This window comes from Hemitrygon akajei, chromosome 18, assembly GCF_048418815.1.
Source record: "Hemitrygon akajei chromosome 18, sHemAka1.3, whole genome shotgun sequence".
NCBI classification, from domain to species: Eukaryota; Metazoa; Chordata; class Chondrichthyes; order Myliobatiformes; family Dasyatidae; genus Hemitrygon; species Hemitrygon akajei.
This window is the reverse complement of record NC_133141.1, coordinates 24,342,435-24,359,996: the sequence shown is the minus strand read 5'-3', so window position 1 is coordinate 24,359,996 and position 17,562 is coordinate 24,342,435. Positions and strand designations below refer to the sequence as shown.

General features: G+C 45.9%; 1 protein-coding gene across 3 annotated transcripts in view; it reads left to right on the top strand.

Annotated features, from left to right (window-relative positions):
• The window catches only part of stac3 (SH3 and cysteine rich domain 3), a 62,932-nt gene extending 46,386 nt beyond the window's left edge, over positions 1-16,546 (top strand). For all 3 annotated transcript variants that reach the window (XM_073071099.1, XM_073071097.1, XM_073071100.1), the window contains 6 exons: positions 1,324-1,387; positions 2,626-2,675; positions 3,479-3,582; positions 4,500-4,551; positions 8,682-8,819; positions 13,763-16,546. In XM_073071099.1, the coding sequence (XP_072927200.1) occupies positions 1,324-1,387; positions 2,626-2,675; positions 3,479-3,582; positions 4,500-4,551; positions 8,682-8,819; positions 13,763-13,861 (507 nt within the window). In that variant the 3' untranslated portion in view covers positions 13,862-16,546. The remainder of the gene's footprint in view (positions 1-1,323; positions 1,388-2,625; positions 2,676-3,478; positions 3,583-4,499; positions 4,552-8,681; positions 8,820-13,762) is intronic.
• Positions 16,547-17,562: the final 1,016 nt, after the last annotated feature.

The window sequence follows — 17,562 nt, the reverse complement described above, 5'->3', positions numbered from 1 at the left end:
TCTTCAGCCCTTTATTTTTCAAGTCATTTTTATTTTATTTAGATTTACAATGTGGAACTGGCCCTTGAGCCGTGCCACCCAGCAACCCCTGATTCAACCCCAGCCTAATTACTGGACAATTTACAATGACCAATTAACCTCCCACCGGTACATCTTTGGACTGTGGGCAGAAACTGAAGCGTGCGGAGGAAACCCATGCGTTTGCAGGGAAGACATACAGACTCCTTATGGATGGTGTCAGAGTTGAAGTCCAAACTCTGACACCCATAGTTGTAATAGTGTGACGCTAACCGCTGCGCTACCGTAGCGCCCTCATCTGATCGGATGTCATCTGCCCTATGAACATTCAATAGCACTATCTGTGCCTACCATGGTTACCAAGGGTAATGGGGAATTTGGTTTTGATTCCGGAGAGAGAGCCTGAGAAACGGCTACAGCATCCAAGGAAGGCAGCAGGCGCGCAAATTACCTACTCCCGACTCGGGGAGGTAGTGATGAAAAATAACAATACAGGACTCCCTCGAGGCCCTGTAATTGGAATGAGTACACTTTAAATCCTTCAACGAGGATCTGTTGGAGGGCAAGTCTGATGCCAGCAGCCGCGGTAATTCCAGCTCCTATAGTGCATATCAAAGCTGCTGCAGTTAAAAAGCTCGTAGTTGGATCTTTTTGGTGACTCAAGATAACCTTTACCTTTTCCACCATCACCTCCTAGCTTCTCACTTCCTCCCTACTCCCCCTCACCTGGTTTTACCTATCATCTGCCAGGTTGTACTCCTTTCTCTCCCCCCACCTGCTTATTTTAGCTTCTTCCCCCTTCCTTTACAGTGCCAGTGAAGGGTTTCGATCTAAAACGTCGTCTGGTTATGCCCCTCCGTCGATGCTGCCTGACCTACTGAGTTCCTTCAGCTGTAAAAGCCTCTATAGCTTCTCCGGCAGCTTGGCCCATGTTCCCACTGCCCGGTGTGGGGAAAAGCTTGCCCCTCATTACACATATTTCATTGGAGGGAGTGGGGAATTGTCGGAGTGTTGCTGGGTTTTCTGCAAGCCGAGAGCCAGATGAGAAGAGAGGTCTTTCCCCAGAGGAAGGAGGCCTCTGTGCTTCCTGGACTCTGAGCAGGGAACCCCAACGCCTGATCCACCCCAGCCATCCCCAGCTCTCAGAGGGCAGGGGAAGGGGGAGCCCCACTGCTTGCTGTCAGCAGAGACCCCAGGTGCAAGGTTCTGGCCGTGGCTGCGGGAGCGCAATTTCAGCCCCAGGGTGTGCAAGTTCGTGGACTGGATGTCTCGGGTAACTCTGTAACTCTTTCCTGTGCTTTGCAGCCTGCGCAAATGGTTGATGAAGAACTTGATAGTTCCAAGCCCGGGGAAGAGCACGGGTCCGGAGGTAGGTGCTAGGGCAGCAGCTGCGCCACTTGTTGCGATCAGCGTGAGGAGTTTCCGGTAAAACGTGCCCTGCCATTGCCGCGGTATTTGCCCCAGAACGGGGCAAGGTTACACTGGTGTCTCCAAGCAATTGCCTGCTTTGTGTTTCCCTGAGGCCTTCCTGTCGGAGGATACAGGTGTTGTCTTCCCCCTGCCAACCTGTAGCTGAAGCAGCCACAAAATTCAACTCAGCTGGGCAGGGTGGGGTGCACAGCAGGTGATATCTACTCATTCACCACTCCCCTCTCCCTCTTTTCCCTGTTCCTTCTCCCCCTTCCCCTCCTCCCTTTACCCCCTCCCTTCTCTCCCCTTCTCTCTTCACCCTTCCCCCTCCCCCTCTCCACTTTACCCCCCCTCCCCCTCCCTCTTCCCCCTTCTTTCCCCTTCCCCATCCCCTCCTCCCTTTTCCCTCCCCCTCCTTCCCTTCTCCTTTCCCTTCCCCATATTCCCTTCCCCTCCCCTCCCCCTTCACCTTTATCCCCCTCCCTCTCCCCTTCCCCCATTTTCACTGGCCCCTCTTAACATTGTCCTGGGACAGCTGGCAGAGACAAGGGTCCACTTCCGTCAGTTCTTCACTTCTCTCCCAACTAAAACTACCCCAACTCCAAAATGTTTGTGTGATCTGGGCAAAGAGAAGGAGGGGACCTTCCAGTAGTGTTCGCACCTCTTGGCTCAATGTGACTGGATATTCCTGGCCACGGCTAGATTTAGGGAAGGGGTGGGACTGACTAACCTTAAAACAATTACAGTCAACAGGAAAAGATGAAGGCATCTTGAAGCTGATGGTGTTCAAAAGGGAGGCAAACGTAAGCAGAGCAGAGAGATGGTGCATCCGCATTAGCACTGGGTGCTGTGGGCTGGTCTCACCAAACCAGTAACTAGGGCTGGGTGAGGCCAACCTTACAGTGTTACCCAGACATCCATGTCTCCAAAAACCCCACTGATGGAAAAGAAGGCATACATCCCAACCAGGGTCACGTTTTATCCTTTCAGTGGTGCTGGGAGGGCAAGTTCATTCTAATTATTTAGGGACAACTCGTCCTTTCACTAGCTACAGATTGGAAATGATTCCTGTCGTTGAATGGTTCCACAGTTGTGTTGGCTTGGGGATCTTTCTAATGAGCTGGGCTTTTAGCTGGAGATCTGAACACCGTGGAATTAACTGGGTTTTTGTTTCTTTTTTTTGTTTTTTTTTTGCAGGTGGTGAGGCACCAGACAAAAAGGACAAGAATAATCCAGAGGAAGCCAAGGTAAGTCTGCGACTGGGACACGTTGGAGAGGCCAATGGAATTCATTTTCATGGATTATAGAGGTTACCCAAGTCTTTCTGCAGAGAGGGGATTATCACCTCACCTCTCAATGTTGCTGATGAGTCACGTTAGGAGTATAACTGACATTTCAGGCCAAGACCCTTCATCAGGACTGGAGAAAAAAAAAATGAGGAGTCATATTTTAGATGGAAACTCTATCTTCCTGCCCACCCCTTAATCGCATTTCCAACCTGAAGCTTCTTTCTGGTTTTCCCCTACTGAAGACACTGCAGAGTCCGGTGTGGACAACCTGTAGGTGTGGCCTGCCACTGGCACAACTCAACCACTGTTCCACGTGAAAGGGGAGCAGTGTGTGGCACTGAGGTCGAAGAGGGCTGCTGGGTGAAGGATACTGTGTGGATCAGGCTCTGGGAGAGCTGGGCTTCTGCTGGTGAGAAATCAGCACTTTGTGGGGAGTGAAGTTGTGGCAGAGATTGGAGAATGAGAGGGGTTTGCTGAGTCAAGGAGATGGGGTGGCCAGAGGGATCAGAGGATGGGAGGCGTTGGGGTGGTGTTGGATCCCACAACACTGGGAAGGAAGGGGTGGGCTCAAGGGCAGGTGGGCACTTTTGTGGGAGGTAACCAAAGGATAGAAAGAAAGTTCAGAGTCTTCCCCTGGTGTGGTCGCAGTCATGATGGTGTGGGGATGGTGTGTAAAGGCCATTTTCATGTAGATATTTGATCTATTTATAGTGCAAATGTTCTGAAGCAAATATTTTGACCCTCGCTTTCTCTATTAACAGAACAAAAAGCCACAGCCTGGAATGCGAGGAGGCTTCACCCAGACTCACTACTTTGTGGCCTTGTACAGATACAAAGCCCAGGAGAAAGATGATCTAGATTTCCAGTAAGTCACACCTTAGCCTGTGGTCTACTTGAGAGGAGGTGGAGAGATGGACATGGATGAGTGACTCACTGCATTGACTTTAATTAATCCATGCAAAACATACAGTAGATTAGGTGGGGGAAAGGGATTTGGACTTTATTAAGGAAGTAAATATGAAGTCTGAAATAAAAGCAGTAAGTGCTGGAAATGCTCAGCAGGCCGGGCAGCATCTGTGGAAATAGAAGCAGAGCCAACGTTTTGGGTCAATGACCTTTCAATACAATCGCGCTTACCAGAGGGAGAGTCATTCTGCTTCTCACACTGGGTGCACTGTGCATCATGTCATGATCTCCCATTCAAACTTCTGAAGTTTAATTTCAGGTCTTCCACCTGAAGTGTTCATCCTGTTCCTCTCTGTCATTCAATCCATCAGGTCCACACTAACTCTCAGGGAGGCAATCCCATTAGTCCCAACTCTTCTCCTTATTCCCCTGTAGCCCTGCAACTCTCATTAAGCTCCTCTTTGCCGCTCTCCACGTGTTGTTGGAATGTAAACGCACGGGGTCAGAGGGGGAACGTACAAACTCCACACAGACACACAGAGTGCCCAAAGTCAGCCTTGAACCTGTATTCCTGGAGCTGTGAGGCTCTACCTACTGCACCAATGGAGAATAAGGGACTGTTTGACCAATAGAAGATGCATCATTTTCAAAAGAGCAGTTAAATTGCTGTCCTGCTTTTCCCAAAGGCTGATTAAGCCAATCACCAGCTGCTCAGTGTCTCAGAATGTAATGGTCACCAGGTTTGGTATTTCAAGAAGATGGGAGGTCATGAAGTAAAGTGCTTGATTTAATTGTAATCAAATTAAAGGCACATGTTAGAGAAAGATCAGTGTCAGCCCTGGTTCAGTAACACAGCCTTCTGCTTTTTTGTTACAGTGCAGGTGACAGGGTGACCGTCTTTGACGACTCTAATGAGGAATGGTGGAAGGTGAGTGATGTATTGGGGTTGTCAATGAATGTTTTGAGGTCTTTGTGTAAATTTCCAATGCCATTTACTTCAAACTATCCACCCTGGAACTCTCCCTTCAATTCTATGGGCTATACTTCTGCTAACAATTTTCTGTGAAATGTTAATTGAACGCATTATACAGCACCATCACAAACTCTCTATTCAAAGATAGCCATCATTTGTTAAATATAATTTTCTTCAACAAATCTGTCACTTACTAACCATATATTTCCAAGAGCTTAGGATGTGAAACAGTACAGCATAGGAACAGGCCCTTCAGCCCATAACCTTGTGTCAGACTAAGTAAATTAGTAATCAGATGCCCAACTCCACTAATCACTTCTGCCTAAACAATGTCCATATCCCTCCATTCTCTGGACATTCATGTTCCTGTTTAAGAGCCTCTTGAATGCTTCCACCACAACCCTAGGCAGCAGATTTGAGGCACCCGCTACTCTGTATAAAAAAAGCTTGCCCTGAACATCTCCTTTGAACTTGCCCCTTCCAACCTTAAATGCATGCCTTTTGGCGTTAGACATTTCAGCTGTGAGAAAAAGATACTGACGGTCTATCTCTGAATTTTGTAATCTTATAAACCTCTATCAGATCTCTCCCTCATTCTGCACTGCTCCAGCGAAAACAACCCAAGTTTGCCCAACCTCTCATTAGAGCACATGACCTCTAATCCAGGGAGGGAGAATGCAGAAGAGCTTTACCAGGATGCTCAACTCCCATCCTATAATGGAGTGACCAAATTTAATGCAATACTCCAGAAATGGCCTAACTAGAGTCTTATAAAGCTACAACAGAATTTCCCAACTCTTGAACTCAGTCCCTCCACTAATAAATGCAAGCATGCTATACACCTTCCATACAACATTATCAAACTGTGCAGCCACTTTCAGGGAGCTATGGACTTGGATCTCAAACCCTCTCTGTCCATCAACACTGTTAATGGTCTATATTTGATCTCCCAAAGAGTGACACGTGGCTGAGTTAAACACTCCATCTGCCATTTCTCTATCCGTGTCTGCAACTGATCTATCTCCCACTGTGTCCTTTGCCAGTCTTCTGCGCTATTCACAATAACACCAATTGTCCATAATTCTACTAACCACATTTTCATCCAGGGATTTATATGTATCACAGACATCAGAGGTCCCTGTACAGAGTTCTGCAGAACACCACTAATCCCAGACCTCTGGTCAGAATAAATCCCATGGACCACTACCACTGGACCACTACCACTTCTAGGGGAAAGCCAGTTCGCTGTAGAACCTTCTGGATGAGCTCTTCATGAGGGAATTTACAAAACCCATGTGGACAGCATCCACAGGTCTACCTTCGTAAATCAGCTCTGACACATGCTTGAAAACTCAAATCAAGTTAATGACTTGCCCATGTACTGACTGTCCCTAATCAATTCTATCCATAGGAATCCTCTCCAGTTACTTCCCTACCACTGACGTGACACTTACCAGTTTATAGTTTCCAGGATTATCTCTATTTCTTTTCTTGAATAATGGAACAACATTAGCTATGTACTATCCCTCCGGGACTTCACCTGTGGCTCGAGAGGACATGAGAGTATTGGTCAATGCCCCAGAAATCTCTTCCCTTGCCTCTTTCAATAACCTGGGTTATAGTCCATCAGGGTCTGGAGACTTACCCACCTTAAAATAAGAGACCCAACACTACCTCCTTCTTCATCTTGAAATACCCCAGCAACTTAGGATGCTCCACACTGATCTCACTCTCCTCCTTGGTAAGTACTGATACAACGTACTCATTCAGAACCCCACCTGTTCTGAATGAGTGGACAAGGGAGTTGTGTAGGGAGCGACCCCTGCGAAAAGCAGAAAGAGGGGGGGAGTATGAGGATGTACGGGTCTTGTCCACTCGTCCCCCCCCATCCCTTCCCACCGATCTCCCTCCTGGCACTTATCCTTGTAAACGGATCAAGTGCTACACCTGCCCTTACACTTCCTCCCTTACCACCATTCAGGGACCCAGACAGTCCTTCCAGGTGAGGCGACACTTCACCTGTGAGTCGGCTGGTGTGGTATACTGCGTCCAGTGCTCCCGGTGTGGCCTTTTATATATTGGTGAGACCCGACGCAGACTGGGAGACCGTTTCGCGGAACACCTACATCTCGGTCCGCCAGAAAAAGCAGGATCTCCCAGTGGCCACACATTTTAATTCCACGTCCCATTCCCATTCTGATATGTCTATCCATGGCCTCCTCTATTGTCAAAATGAATCCAAACTCAGGTTGGAGGAACAACACCTTATATACCGGCTGGGTAGCCTCCAACCTGATGGCATGAACATTGACTTCTCTAACTTCCATTAATGCCCCTCCTCCCCTTCTTACCCCATCCCTGACGTATTTAGTTGTTTGCCTGTTCTCCATCTCCCTCTGGTGTTTTCCCCCTCTCCTTTCTTTCTCCCGAGGCCTCCCGTCCCATGATCCTTTCCCTTCTCCGGCTCGGTATCACTTTCACCAATCACCTTTCCAGCTCTCAGCTTCACCCCACCCCCTCCGGTCTTCTCCTATCATTTCGCATTTCCCCCTCCCCCCACTACTTTCAAATCTCTTACTATCTTTCCTTTCGGTTAGTCCTGATGAAGGGTCTCGGCCCGAAACGTCGACAGCACTTCTCCCTATAGATGCTGCCTGGCCTGCTGTGTTCTACCAGCATTTTGTGTGTGCTGTTGTTTGAATTTCCAGCATCTGCAGATTTCCTCGTGTTTGCTCTTAGGACACCCGTCTTTGTTAGGGAAGTTGAAGTCACCCACTACAACAATTCTATTGGTCTCACACCTTTCCCCAATCTTCCTGTATATCTGTTCCTCAATATCTTGCTGGCCAATTAGAGTGAGTGCACCCTTCTTATCTTCGAGTTCGACCTGTCCACACTCAGTTGATGAGCCCATCATTCTATCCCCTCTGATATTGTCTCTGATTAATAGTGCAACTCCCTGTCTCTTCCCCCACTTTTACCTCCTTATCTTTTCTAAGCTGGGAGGTGATGGGTGCAAAAGGTAAAGGGTTGAAGAGGAAATCTGATTGGAGAGGAGAGTGGGCCATGGGAGAAATGGAAGGCGAGGGGCACCAGATGGAGGTGATAGGTAGGCGAGGAGAGGAGAAGGGAAAGAGGAAAGCCAGAATAGGGAATAGTAAAGGAAAGAAATGGAGGGGGGGGGGAGAAATTACTGGAAGTTCAGGAAATTGGTTTTCATGTCATCAGGTTGGAGGCTAAGGTGGAGTATGAGGATTTACTTCTCCAACCTGAGAGTGGTCTCATTGTGGCAGTAGGGGAGGCCATGATCTGACATGTCAGAATGGGAATGGCAAGTAGAATTAAAATGCATGGCCACTGGAAATCCCACCTTTTGTGGTGGATAGAGTAAAGGTGCTCGACAAAGTGGTTCACTAATCTATGACAGGTCTCACCAATGTGGAGGAGGCCGCACTGGGATCACGAGATGCAGCAGATGACCCCAACAGACTTGCAAGTGAAGTGTCGTCTCACCTGGAAGGACTGTTTGGGGCTCTGAATGGTCGTGAAGGAGGAGGTGTAGGGGCAGGTGTAGCTCTTGTCCTGCTTGCAAGGATAAGTGACAGGAGGGAGATCAGTGTGGAGGGACGACTGGACAATGGAGTTATGTAGAGGGTCCTTTCTGCAAAGAGAAAACCTCAGCTTTGTCCTCTTGCTCCCACAAGTAAACCTTTGTGGTCCCTAACCTGCCCAGTCTTTCCTTTGCCGTTATGTTCAGAAATTACTTGGTCTCATATGCTTTCTCTGTCCTTCTTATTGCCTGTTTCATTTCACCTCTGTACATACAGAAACATGGGGCCCTTGTACTTGTTCAGGTACATTAGGTCAGGTATGGTAATAAAATGTTGTCCACTACATCCAGGAGACTGGCTTACAGAGTCATACTGGTCTAATGCAAGCCTTCGCTAGACAATACTTACAGCACTGTAAGTAGTTCAGGGCACCATCCTTTAGTGAGGATATACTGGTCTTGCTGAGAATGTAGTGTGGATTAATTGGTTGACACCTGCTGTCTTATTTCTAACCTGGACAATATTCCATTTCAGGGTAAAATTGGAGAGAAGTCAGGCTACTTCCCGGCAAATTACATCATAAGAGTGCGCGCGGGAGAGCGTGTTCATAAGGTCATCAGGTCATTTGTTGGCAACAAGGAGATGGGCCAGATTACCCTGAAGAAGGATCAGGTGCGTTAAATGGGGCGAGTGTCAGTTCCGATGCTCTTCATCTCCTGTTCCTGCGCCTGGTACAATTGGACTCTTCTCAAGCATGCTCTACACTGAGCAGAGTTAACAGTTAACTCTGAAACATGTTAATTTTCACAAGTTAACAATGTCCTTGCTTAGCATAACCAGTAGAATCAAAATAAGATTTGTTGTCATTGACATATAGTAAGTCATGAAATTTGTTTTGTGATTGCAGTACAGTGCAAACATAACAAATTACTCTAAATTACAATAAAAAGTAAATAGTTGAAAAAAGGAATAGTGAGGTGGTGTACATGGGTTTCTAGCAAGTTCAGAAATCTGATGGCAGAGAGGCAGAAGCTGTTCATAAAATGTTGAGAGTGGGTCTTAAGGTTCTTGATGGTACTTCCCTGATGGTAGTAATGAGAAGAGGGCAGGTCCCAGATGATGAGGGCCCTTAATGATGAATGCTCCCATCCTGAGGCCTTTTGAAGATGTCTTCAATGGTGGCGAGGCAGCATCTGTGAAGGGAGAAACAGTTAGTGTTTCAGGTCGAAGATCCATCATCAGACCTGGGCAAGATAGAAAATAAATCACTTGATGTGGCTGTCACTTAACAAATTATGTGCAATGTGCTTGCTAATGATGAAGTTGTGGCACATAGACTGATTCTAAATGCCCATTAACTACCACTTTATGCCATCCAGTCGCATCCTATCAGAAATATTTCCTTTATTCTACACATCGCTCCCTGGCCTGTTCTGTTACCTAAAATTAATTCCCATTCACCATTAACAATACCTTACACAGACCAAGAAACCTCTTGTGCTGGTGACTGTCCCCACTGAGTCGTATCAACTCATCCTAACACATACCTTCCACTCTTCCCCTTGCAACTCTCCTAGCTTTGACGAGGAGTCACAGGGCTGAAATATTAACTCCGTTCCTCCCTCCACAGGTGCAGCGTGACCTGCTGAGTGTTTCCAGCATCCTGTTTTTATTTCAGATTTGCAACACCTGCATTTTTCTAACATTTAATTTAAATTATGGTGAAAAAATATAAATTCAAGATGCAGAGGTTGCTGTAAGTTAGAAATAGGAGTAGGAAATTGTCAGCAGGTCAGGCAGCATGTATCGAGAAGGAAATGTTTCAGCTCCATAACCTTTCCCTACACATTAAGTAATCTGGAATTAAAGCTTGTATCAGTAAAGATAACTGGTGAAGCTATAACATTGAAAAACTGTTCAGTTCGCTAACATGAGCAAATCTACCATTCTGGTTTGGCCTGCAAATTGATTTTTTAAAAGCTTTTATGATATGCATGCTTCCATTGAATTTTGGTATTGGATTATTATTGTCACCTGTACCAAGATACAGTGAAAAGCTTGACTTACATACTGTCCATACAGATCAAATCATTACACAGTGATTTGAGCTAGAACAAGGTAAAACAATAACAATGCAAAATAAAGTGTAAAAACTACCAAAAGAGTGCAATGCAGGTAAATGATAAAGTGTAAGATCATACTGAGGTAGATTGTGAGGCCAAGGGTCCATCTTATCGTACAGGAGATCTGAGACTGATAACAGTGGGATAGAAGCTGTCCTTGAGCCTGGAGATATGGGCTTTTGTATCTTCTGCCCGATGGGAGGGGGAAGAAGGGAGAATGTGCAAGGTGGGTAGGGGTCTGAATGTGTTGGCTGCTTTACTGAGGCAGCAAGAAGTATAAACCAGAGTCTATAGAGCCCTCTGATGTGCTGAGCTTTCTGAAGTCAATGACCAGCTCCTTTGTGTTGTTGACATTGAGGGAAAAGTTGTCATGACATCATGTTACTAAGGTCTGTATCTCCTTCCCGTACTCTGACTCACCAGTATCTGAGATGCAGCCTGTTATGGTGGTATCATTGGCACCACTACCTCACTACTTTTATTTTTGCTCTCTTTACACTATTTATTTAACTTAATTTTTCAATATATATTTCTTATTGTAATTTGTAGTTTTTTTCTTATGCATTACAATGTACTGCTGCAGCAAAACAGCAAATATCACGACACATGCCGGTGATATTAAACCTGATTCTGATTCTGAGTTAGTCCAGTCTATGCAGTCATGAGTGTACAGGGAGTCGAGTGGGTGCTGAGGATGCAACCATGTGGAGCACTGGTGTTTAGAATAATTGGGGTGGAGATATCCTTACTGATTGTGATCTGTTGGTCAGAAAGTCAAGGAACCTGTTGCATTATCTCCCAGGGTCCGGAGTTTGGTGATGAGTTTGCTTAGAATAATAGTGTTAGGCTGTCCGGATGCCCCAGCGATGAGTGTAAGGCTAGGAGATGGAGTCCGCCGTAGACCTGTTTCAGCGGTAAGCAAATTGCAGTGGGTCAAGATTGTCTGGAAAGCTGGCGTTGGTGTGTACCATGACCAGCTTCTCAAAGCATGATGGTAGATGTCAGAGCCACCGGACGTGAGTCGTTAAGGCATGATTTTCCTGGGTACTGGGTTGACAGAGGTCTTCTTAAAGCAGGAGGGAAGCTCAGCCTGAAATGGAGAGGTTAACAATGTCTGCCGGCTGATCCACACAGGATCTAAGGACACGGCCAGGGACACCTTGCAGGCCCAGTGCTTTCTGCTTTCAACTTTGCTTCTAACTTTCACCCAGACCCTCTGCAACACCGAACTTGTATCCGTGATGGTGACTGTGGATTCAGGTATACTGGAAATCGTCAGGGTCGGTGGTGACGTGTCCGTCCCCTTTTGTTCAGAACATGTGTGAAGCTCCTCAGGAAGGGGTGGGGTGATGCTGCCCGACTTCATTTGGTAACCTGTTACCTCGACTATAAGCCCCGCCTCGGCTGACGGCTGGACTGAGCACGGGTGCTCTCTCTTAGCATCTCTGACAGCTTTACAGAGGTCATATCTCGATTTCTCACCTGCTGACCTAGGGTTCAGAAGAGCACAACCATCCTGGTTCATCCATGGTTTCTGGTTCAGGGCCACCCGGACAGTCCTCAACACTCTTGCTGATGAAGTCTGCGATGGTGATGACATTCTCGTCTAGGCTGGCTGCTGAGTCTTTGACCAGCCTACTGACTCGAGGCGGTCACGTAGAAGCTGAACCGGTTTCCTCAGACCAGCGTCGTATGGATTTCAGGACTGGATCCTCCCATTTCAGCTTCAGTTTTTATGCAGGGAGATGGAGCACATTCTGGTGGTCTGATTACCAAAGTGTGGACGAGGGATGGCTCAGTAGGTGTCTTTGATAGTTGTATAACAATGGACAAGTGTGTTTGGGCTCCTGGTAGAAACAGGAGATGTACTGACAGTATTTTGGTAACATACTCTTGAAGTTGGCCTGGTTAAAATCACTAGCAATGATGAAAAGGGCCTCTTGGTATCCAATCAGCCTAGTCTATTTGGAGAAGAAGAATCCCAGCTTCCCATGACTCGTTTATGTTATTTAAGTATTTTATACTTTTATCTATTTCCCCAACATCTTTAATGTATCAGAAGGTTTTATAGATGCACCATAGAAAATGTCATATCTGAATGCATCACAGATTGGTATGGCCACTGCTCTGTCCAAGACCTGCTTTGGGAAAGCGGCCAACACAAAGACCCCTCCCACCCCAGACATACTCTGTTTCCCCCCTCCCATTATGCAGAATGTACAAAAGCCTGAAAGCACATACCACCAGGCTCAAGGACAGCTTCTGTCCTGCCGTTATAGGACTATTGAGTGGTTCCCTTTATGATAAGATGGACTCTTGATCTCCCAACCTACTTTGCTATGGCCTTGCACCTTATTGCCTACCTGTGCTACACTTTCTCCTTAACTGTTACACTTTATTCTGCATTCTGTTACTGTTTTTCCCGTGTACTACCTCAATGTACTGAGAGGATGACATGAACTGCTGAGCAGGTTGTCACTGTATCTCAGTACGTTGACAATAATAAACCAATTTACCAGTCTCCATGTAACTAAAGTTTTCCATTTCCTGAAACCAGTTAATCTCCTTCACCCTCTCTCCAGTGTTCAATTTGACCCCTTTAAGGGGAGCTAGTTGAAGCAACTTGGTTATGGAGTACTGTTGAATGTATAGACTGCACTGGTTTCGAGTGTGGATATGGAAACAAGTGCCATTGATTGGCCTGCCTCACCAGCCTCGTGGAGTGTGCACTCTTGCTCTCTGATCAGAATTCTACGTTCTAAGACCTGAGGGGTTTAGGATGAACAAACAGGCAACCTACGCATGGGAGGTTCAAACAGTGGGGTACGTGGGTTGGGAATATGGAAGTCAGGAGGGTGCAGGGAAATGAAATGGGCACAAGGTTCTGCAGATGCTGGAAATCTTGAGCAACACCCACAAAATGCTGGAGGAATTCAACAGGTCATGGAGCATCTATGGAGGGAAATGGACAGTCGACGTTTCAGGCCAAGACTTTTCATCCAATCCTAATGAGGAGTCTCAGCCTGAATAGTCAACTGTCCACTTCCTTCCATTGATGTTGCCTCATCCATTGGGTGGTTTAAGCAACAAAGGCCTTTGCAATGGATTCGAGGGGCATCAGTTCACTTCTGGAAGGAGAGTGATTGAGGGAGATAGTGCAGGAGAGGGTTATCATGTATGGAAAGGGATGGACTTAATGCACATAACAGCTGTCCCTATTTCCAAAGATGCTTTATGCATAATCGAGCCTCATAAAATGGTGCAAAGCACATATCTGTTTCCTCATCTTATATTTGAACAGGAAGCTGGGGCAGCAAATGTCCAAGTGCTGAGCTCACACTTGTGCATGCCGTAGGAGATTGAGGGCGCCTTACGTGAGGAGGGAGGGGCTGGGATTGGGACTGTTCCCATTCACCGCACTGGTTTGAGAGTAAGATTGAAACCGCAGGTAATTGGGACTGCCTAACACATCTACCATTCAACCCCTGACAGATTGTCGTGCAGAAGGGAGAGGAGGTCAACGGCTACATCAAAGTGTTCACAGGCCGGAAGGTGGGAATGTTCCCCGTTGACTTCCTGGAGGAAATCTGAGCATGTGCAAAAGCCAGAAGAAGAAGCCTGGAGATGGCCACACAAGTGCCCAACCTCTCTGCGTGTGAAGAAACTGTCTCCACCTCGTCCGTGTGGAGGAAACATATTTCATGGTTATGTCTGAGCCAGTGGGAGTGAATCTTCTAGACAAAAATGGAGGACTGTTGCTACAGAGATCTAAGCATACCTCAGTGTGTTAGGGAAACTTTATTTTGAAGATAAAAGAATCGCTGATTTTATTTGTGTACTTAGGGTAGCACAAATTTGCCATCTTGTGTGAGACTTCAGTGTTAATTTATGCTTCTGTTTGCAAGAATTTTGATGAAAATATTTATGAGGCAAATGGTGATTGTAAATTTGCATAATCTAGGCCCGTAATTTGAAGGTTTTCTGGAATGTATTTATGGTTGGAATGACAAAGTGATGGTTTTTTCAAGTATGGCTTATTGACGAGGCCAGAGCGGGTGATTAAATAAAGAACTACAATGCCAGGGCCCAAGCAAGAGTTAGGACTAGAACGAGGGCCAGAAGACTTCATTCATAGCTAAGTCGGTAGCCTTTACTGCCAATGTAAGCTCTTGGAGATTCTGTTCAGGCTTTCTCTACCCAAAGAGTTTCATTTCCACTTAGACAATCCTAATAACTCTCAGCTAGGGAAACATTCCAGTCTCAAACCTGATACTCAGACAGCTGTGGTACCAGATAGAATGTGGGAATGTTTCACACTGTTAACCGCCTTCAAATATGTTTCCTGAAAGAAAATGAGGAGAGAGTGCTGTAATTATTGCTTTGACAGCAGTGATGCTCTGCTACATGGGTTGGGTATTTATCTGTGGCACCGGTCAGTTGTGAGGACCTCAATGAGCCCATTTTCGAGCTTTTAGTACAGGCCATTGATTGAATGACACATTGAAGTAAATAGATACGAAGGCATGACTAGCCTAAGCATATTTTATTGTGAGCTATTTCTGTGAAGGAGTCGATAGGGATCTAGAGACAGATCAGGAATATAGTGAGGGAGGAGTGCGACTATTCAGAGCTCTCTGTGGATTTTTGTGAGTGTGTGTGTTGGGTATGTACAGTGTGTATGCACATGTGTGTGTGTGTGTGTGTGTGTGTGTGTGTGTGTGTGTGTGTGTGTGTGTGTGTGTGTGTGTGTGTGTGTGTGTGTGTGTGTGTGTGTGTGTGTGTGTGTGTGTGTGTTGTGTATATATATGTGTGTGCATTAGTGTGTGTGAGAGATCTTTGAACACATTTGCTGTCATTAACTAATTACTGTAGCTACCCCCAATAATGTTTCCTTATTTTACTGCTTTTTTGTCAAGTCTGTCAGCTGCGACAATTTTTGAAGCTGAAACATTTCACTCTTGCTGTGATAGAAGCTTTATTTTTAGCTGCGTCCAATTTAAATATACATCCCCCTATCCCTCAGGGTTCGACTTGGCTCTTTCTGTTCATGCTCATTGTACAAGGTGTGATCGTCACTGGCACGCCAGCATTTTTCACACATCCATAACTGCCCCTGGCCTGAAGGGGAGGCAGGAGGTGGGTAACCATGCGTGGTGGGTCTGGAGTCAAGTTATGGGCCGGCCAGGGTAAAAGTGTCAGGTTTCCTTGGCTGAATATCATTAGTGACCCAGATGGGTTTTTAACAACAATCTTGTGGGTTCATAGTTACTGTTACTTTAAAATTTTTTACTGTTATTTTAAAAATACCAGGTGTATTAAATTACTTGGATTTAAATTCCCTAGGTACTGTGTTAGGATTCGAACTTATGCATCAAGATCAACAAGCCCAGATTCTGTTGTTAGTTGTTTAATTTAACTGCTGCACTACCACACCCCTTGAAGTAATATTGACTTCTTCTATCCCATTTTGTACCTCAGTAATGTCCATCTTCTTCCCAAAGAGGATTTAATAGTCCAATCCCTTTACAGTTCAGGCTAGTCTTGTTGCTTCTCCCTACATCTCACCTAATGGGAATGTGCAAACCAAATTGCAGACAGTTCTGTAACTGCGTGAGCTCTGTTCAGCGTATGGAGGTTTACAGGAAAAGACCAAGAGTGCTGGCAGTAACTGGTTAACTCTTTCAAGGTGTTGGCATGAGTTCAATGAGCCAAGTGGCCTTCTTGAGTAGTCTTTGATTGAGTGGTTCAATATTCAAAGTAAATCAGAGTTGGGTTTATTAAAATTAAATAAGTATTGGAAAAAGAGAGCAAAATAGTGAGGTAGTGTTCATGGGTTCATTGTCCATTCAGAAATCTGATGGTGAAGGGGAAGATGCAGTACCTAAAATGTTGAGTGTGTGTCTTCAGGTTCCTGTACCTCCTCCCTGATGGTACCAATGAGTAGACGGCATGTCCTGGGTGATGGGGGTCTTTAAGTGATGGATGATGCCTTCTTGAGGCATCCACCTTTTCAAGATTTCTTCGATGGTGGGGAAGTTAGTGCCCATGATGGATCTGGCTCAGTTTCCAATCCTCTGTAGCCTTTTCCGATTCTCTGCATAGGCAACTCCACGCCAGACGATGAGGCAACCAGTCAGGATGCTCTCCATGGTACATCTGTAGAAATCTGCTCGAGTCTTTGGTGATGTACAAAGTCTCCTCATCAGATATAGCTGTTGGTGTGCCTTCTTTGTAATTACATCAATATGTTGAGCCCAATATAATGACTCCATGGTCCCATGCTGTGTCTCTTTCTGTGTCAAATCCATCATTCATTCTGACTTCTTGGGTTACACACGTTTCTTCCCAACATGTAACTCCGTCCATTTCTCCCTGTTATACTTCTGAACCAATAGTGACTCACATCTTGAAGTGCTCCCATGTTACACTGGGCTGTATTTAGAAGGATATGGGTCAAATGCAGGCAAATGGGACCGGCTTAGATGAGCTCCTTGGCTGTCATGGATGAACTGGGCTGAAAGGCCCATTTCCATGCGAAATGACTCTATAATCGACAACTCAATGCTTGCACTTTGTTACATCTCGAGCTTCAGAAAATCAGTGTCCCTAAGGGCACTTACCAGCTCCAATGCTCTCCCCTAAATTCATAGTGATACCACCCTAACCCAGCACTCTAGGGGCAGCAAGACCCCTGCCTACTTTGAACGAGGAGATGCCCGCAACCAGAAGCACTGACAAAACAACTGAAGTGAGGGAACTTACAACGGTGTGAGGAGAGATCCTTCTCCGTTTAGTTGATTGTAGGATCAGGCTGATTGTAGGGCGAAAGAGGATGAGCGGAGACTTGATAGAGATGTACAAGCTGATAAGAGACAGTGGAGAGCCAGTGCCTTTTTTCCCAGGTGGCAATGGCTAACACAAGTGGACATAATTTTAAGGTGAGTGGAGGGAAGTACAGGGAGAGGGAATAACAGAGGTAGGTATTTTACACAGAGCCTTGAATGCACAACTGGTAGTAGTGGTTGAGGCAGGTACATTAAGATCACTTAAGAAACTCTTAGATTGGCACATGGATGTTAGAAAATTGAGGTAATGGTTAGACTGATCTTGGGTAAAAGCTCGATGCAACATTGTGGGCTGAAGGGTTTGTACTGTGCTGTAATGTTCTATGCTTAGGTCCATTTTCCCCTGATCTCCTGTCGTTAGTTTGGTAGGGGACTGACAGAAACCCAAGTGAAATGATGCAGAGGCGAGGCCTGAGACGTTTATAAAATTATGAGATACATAGATAT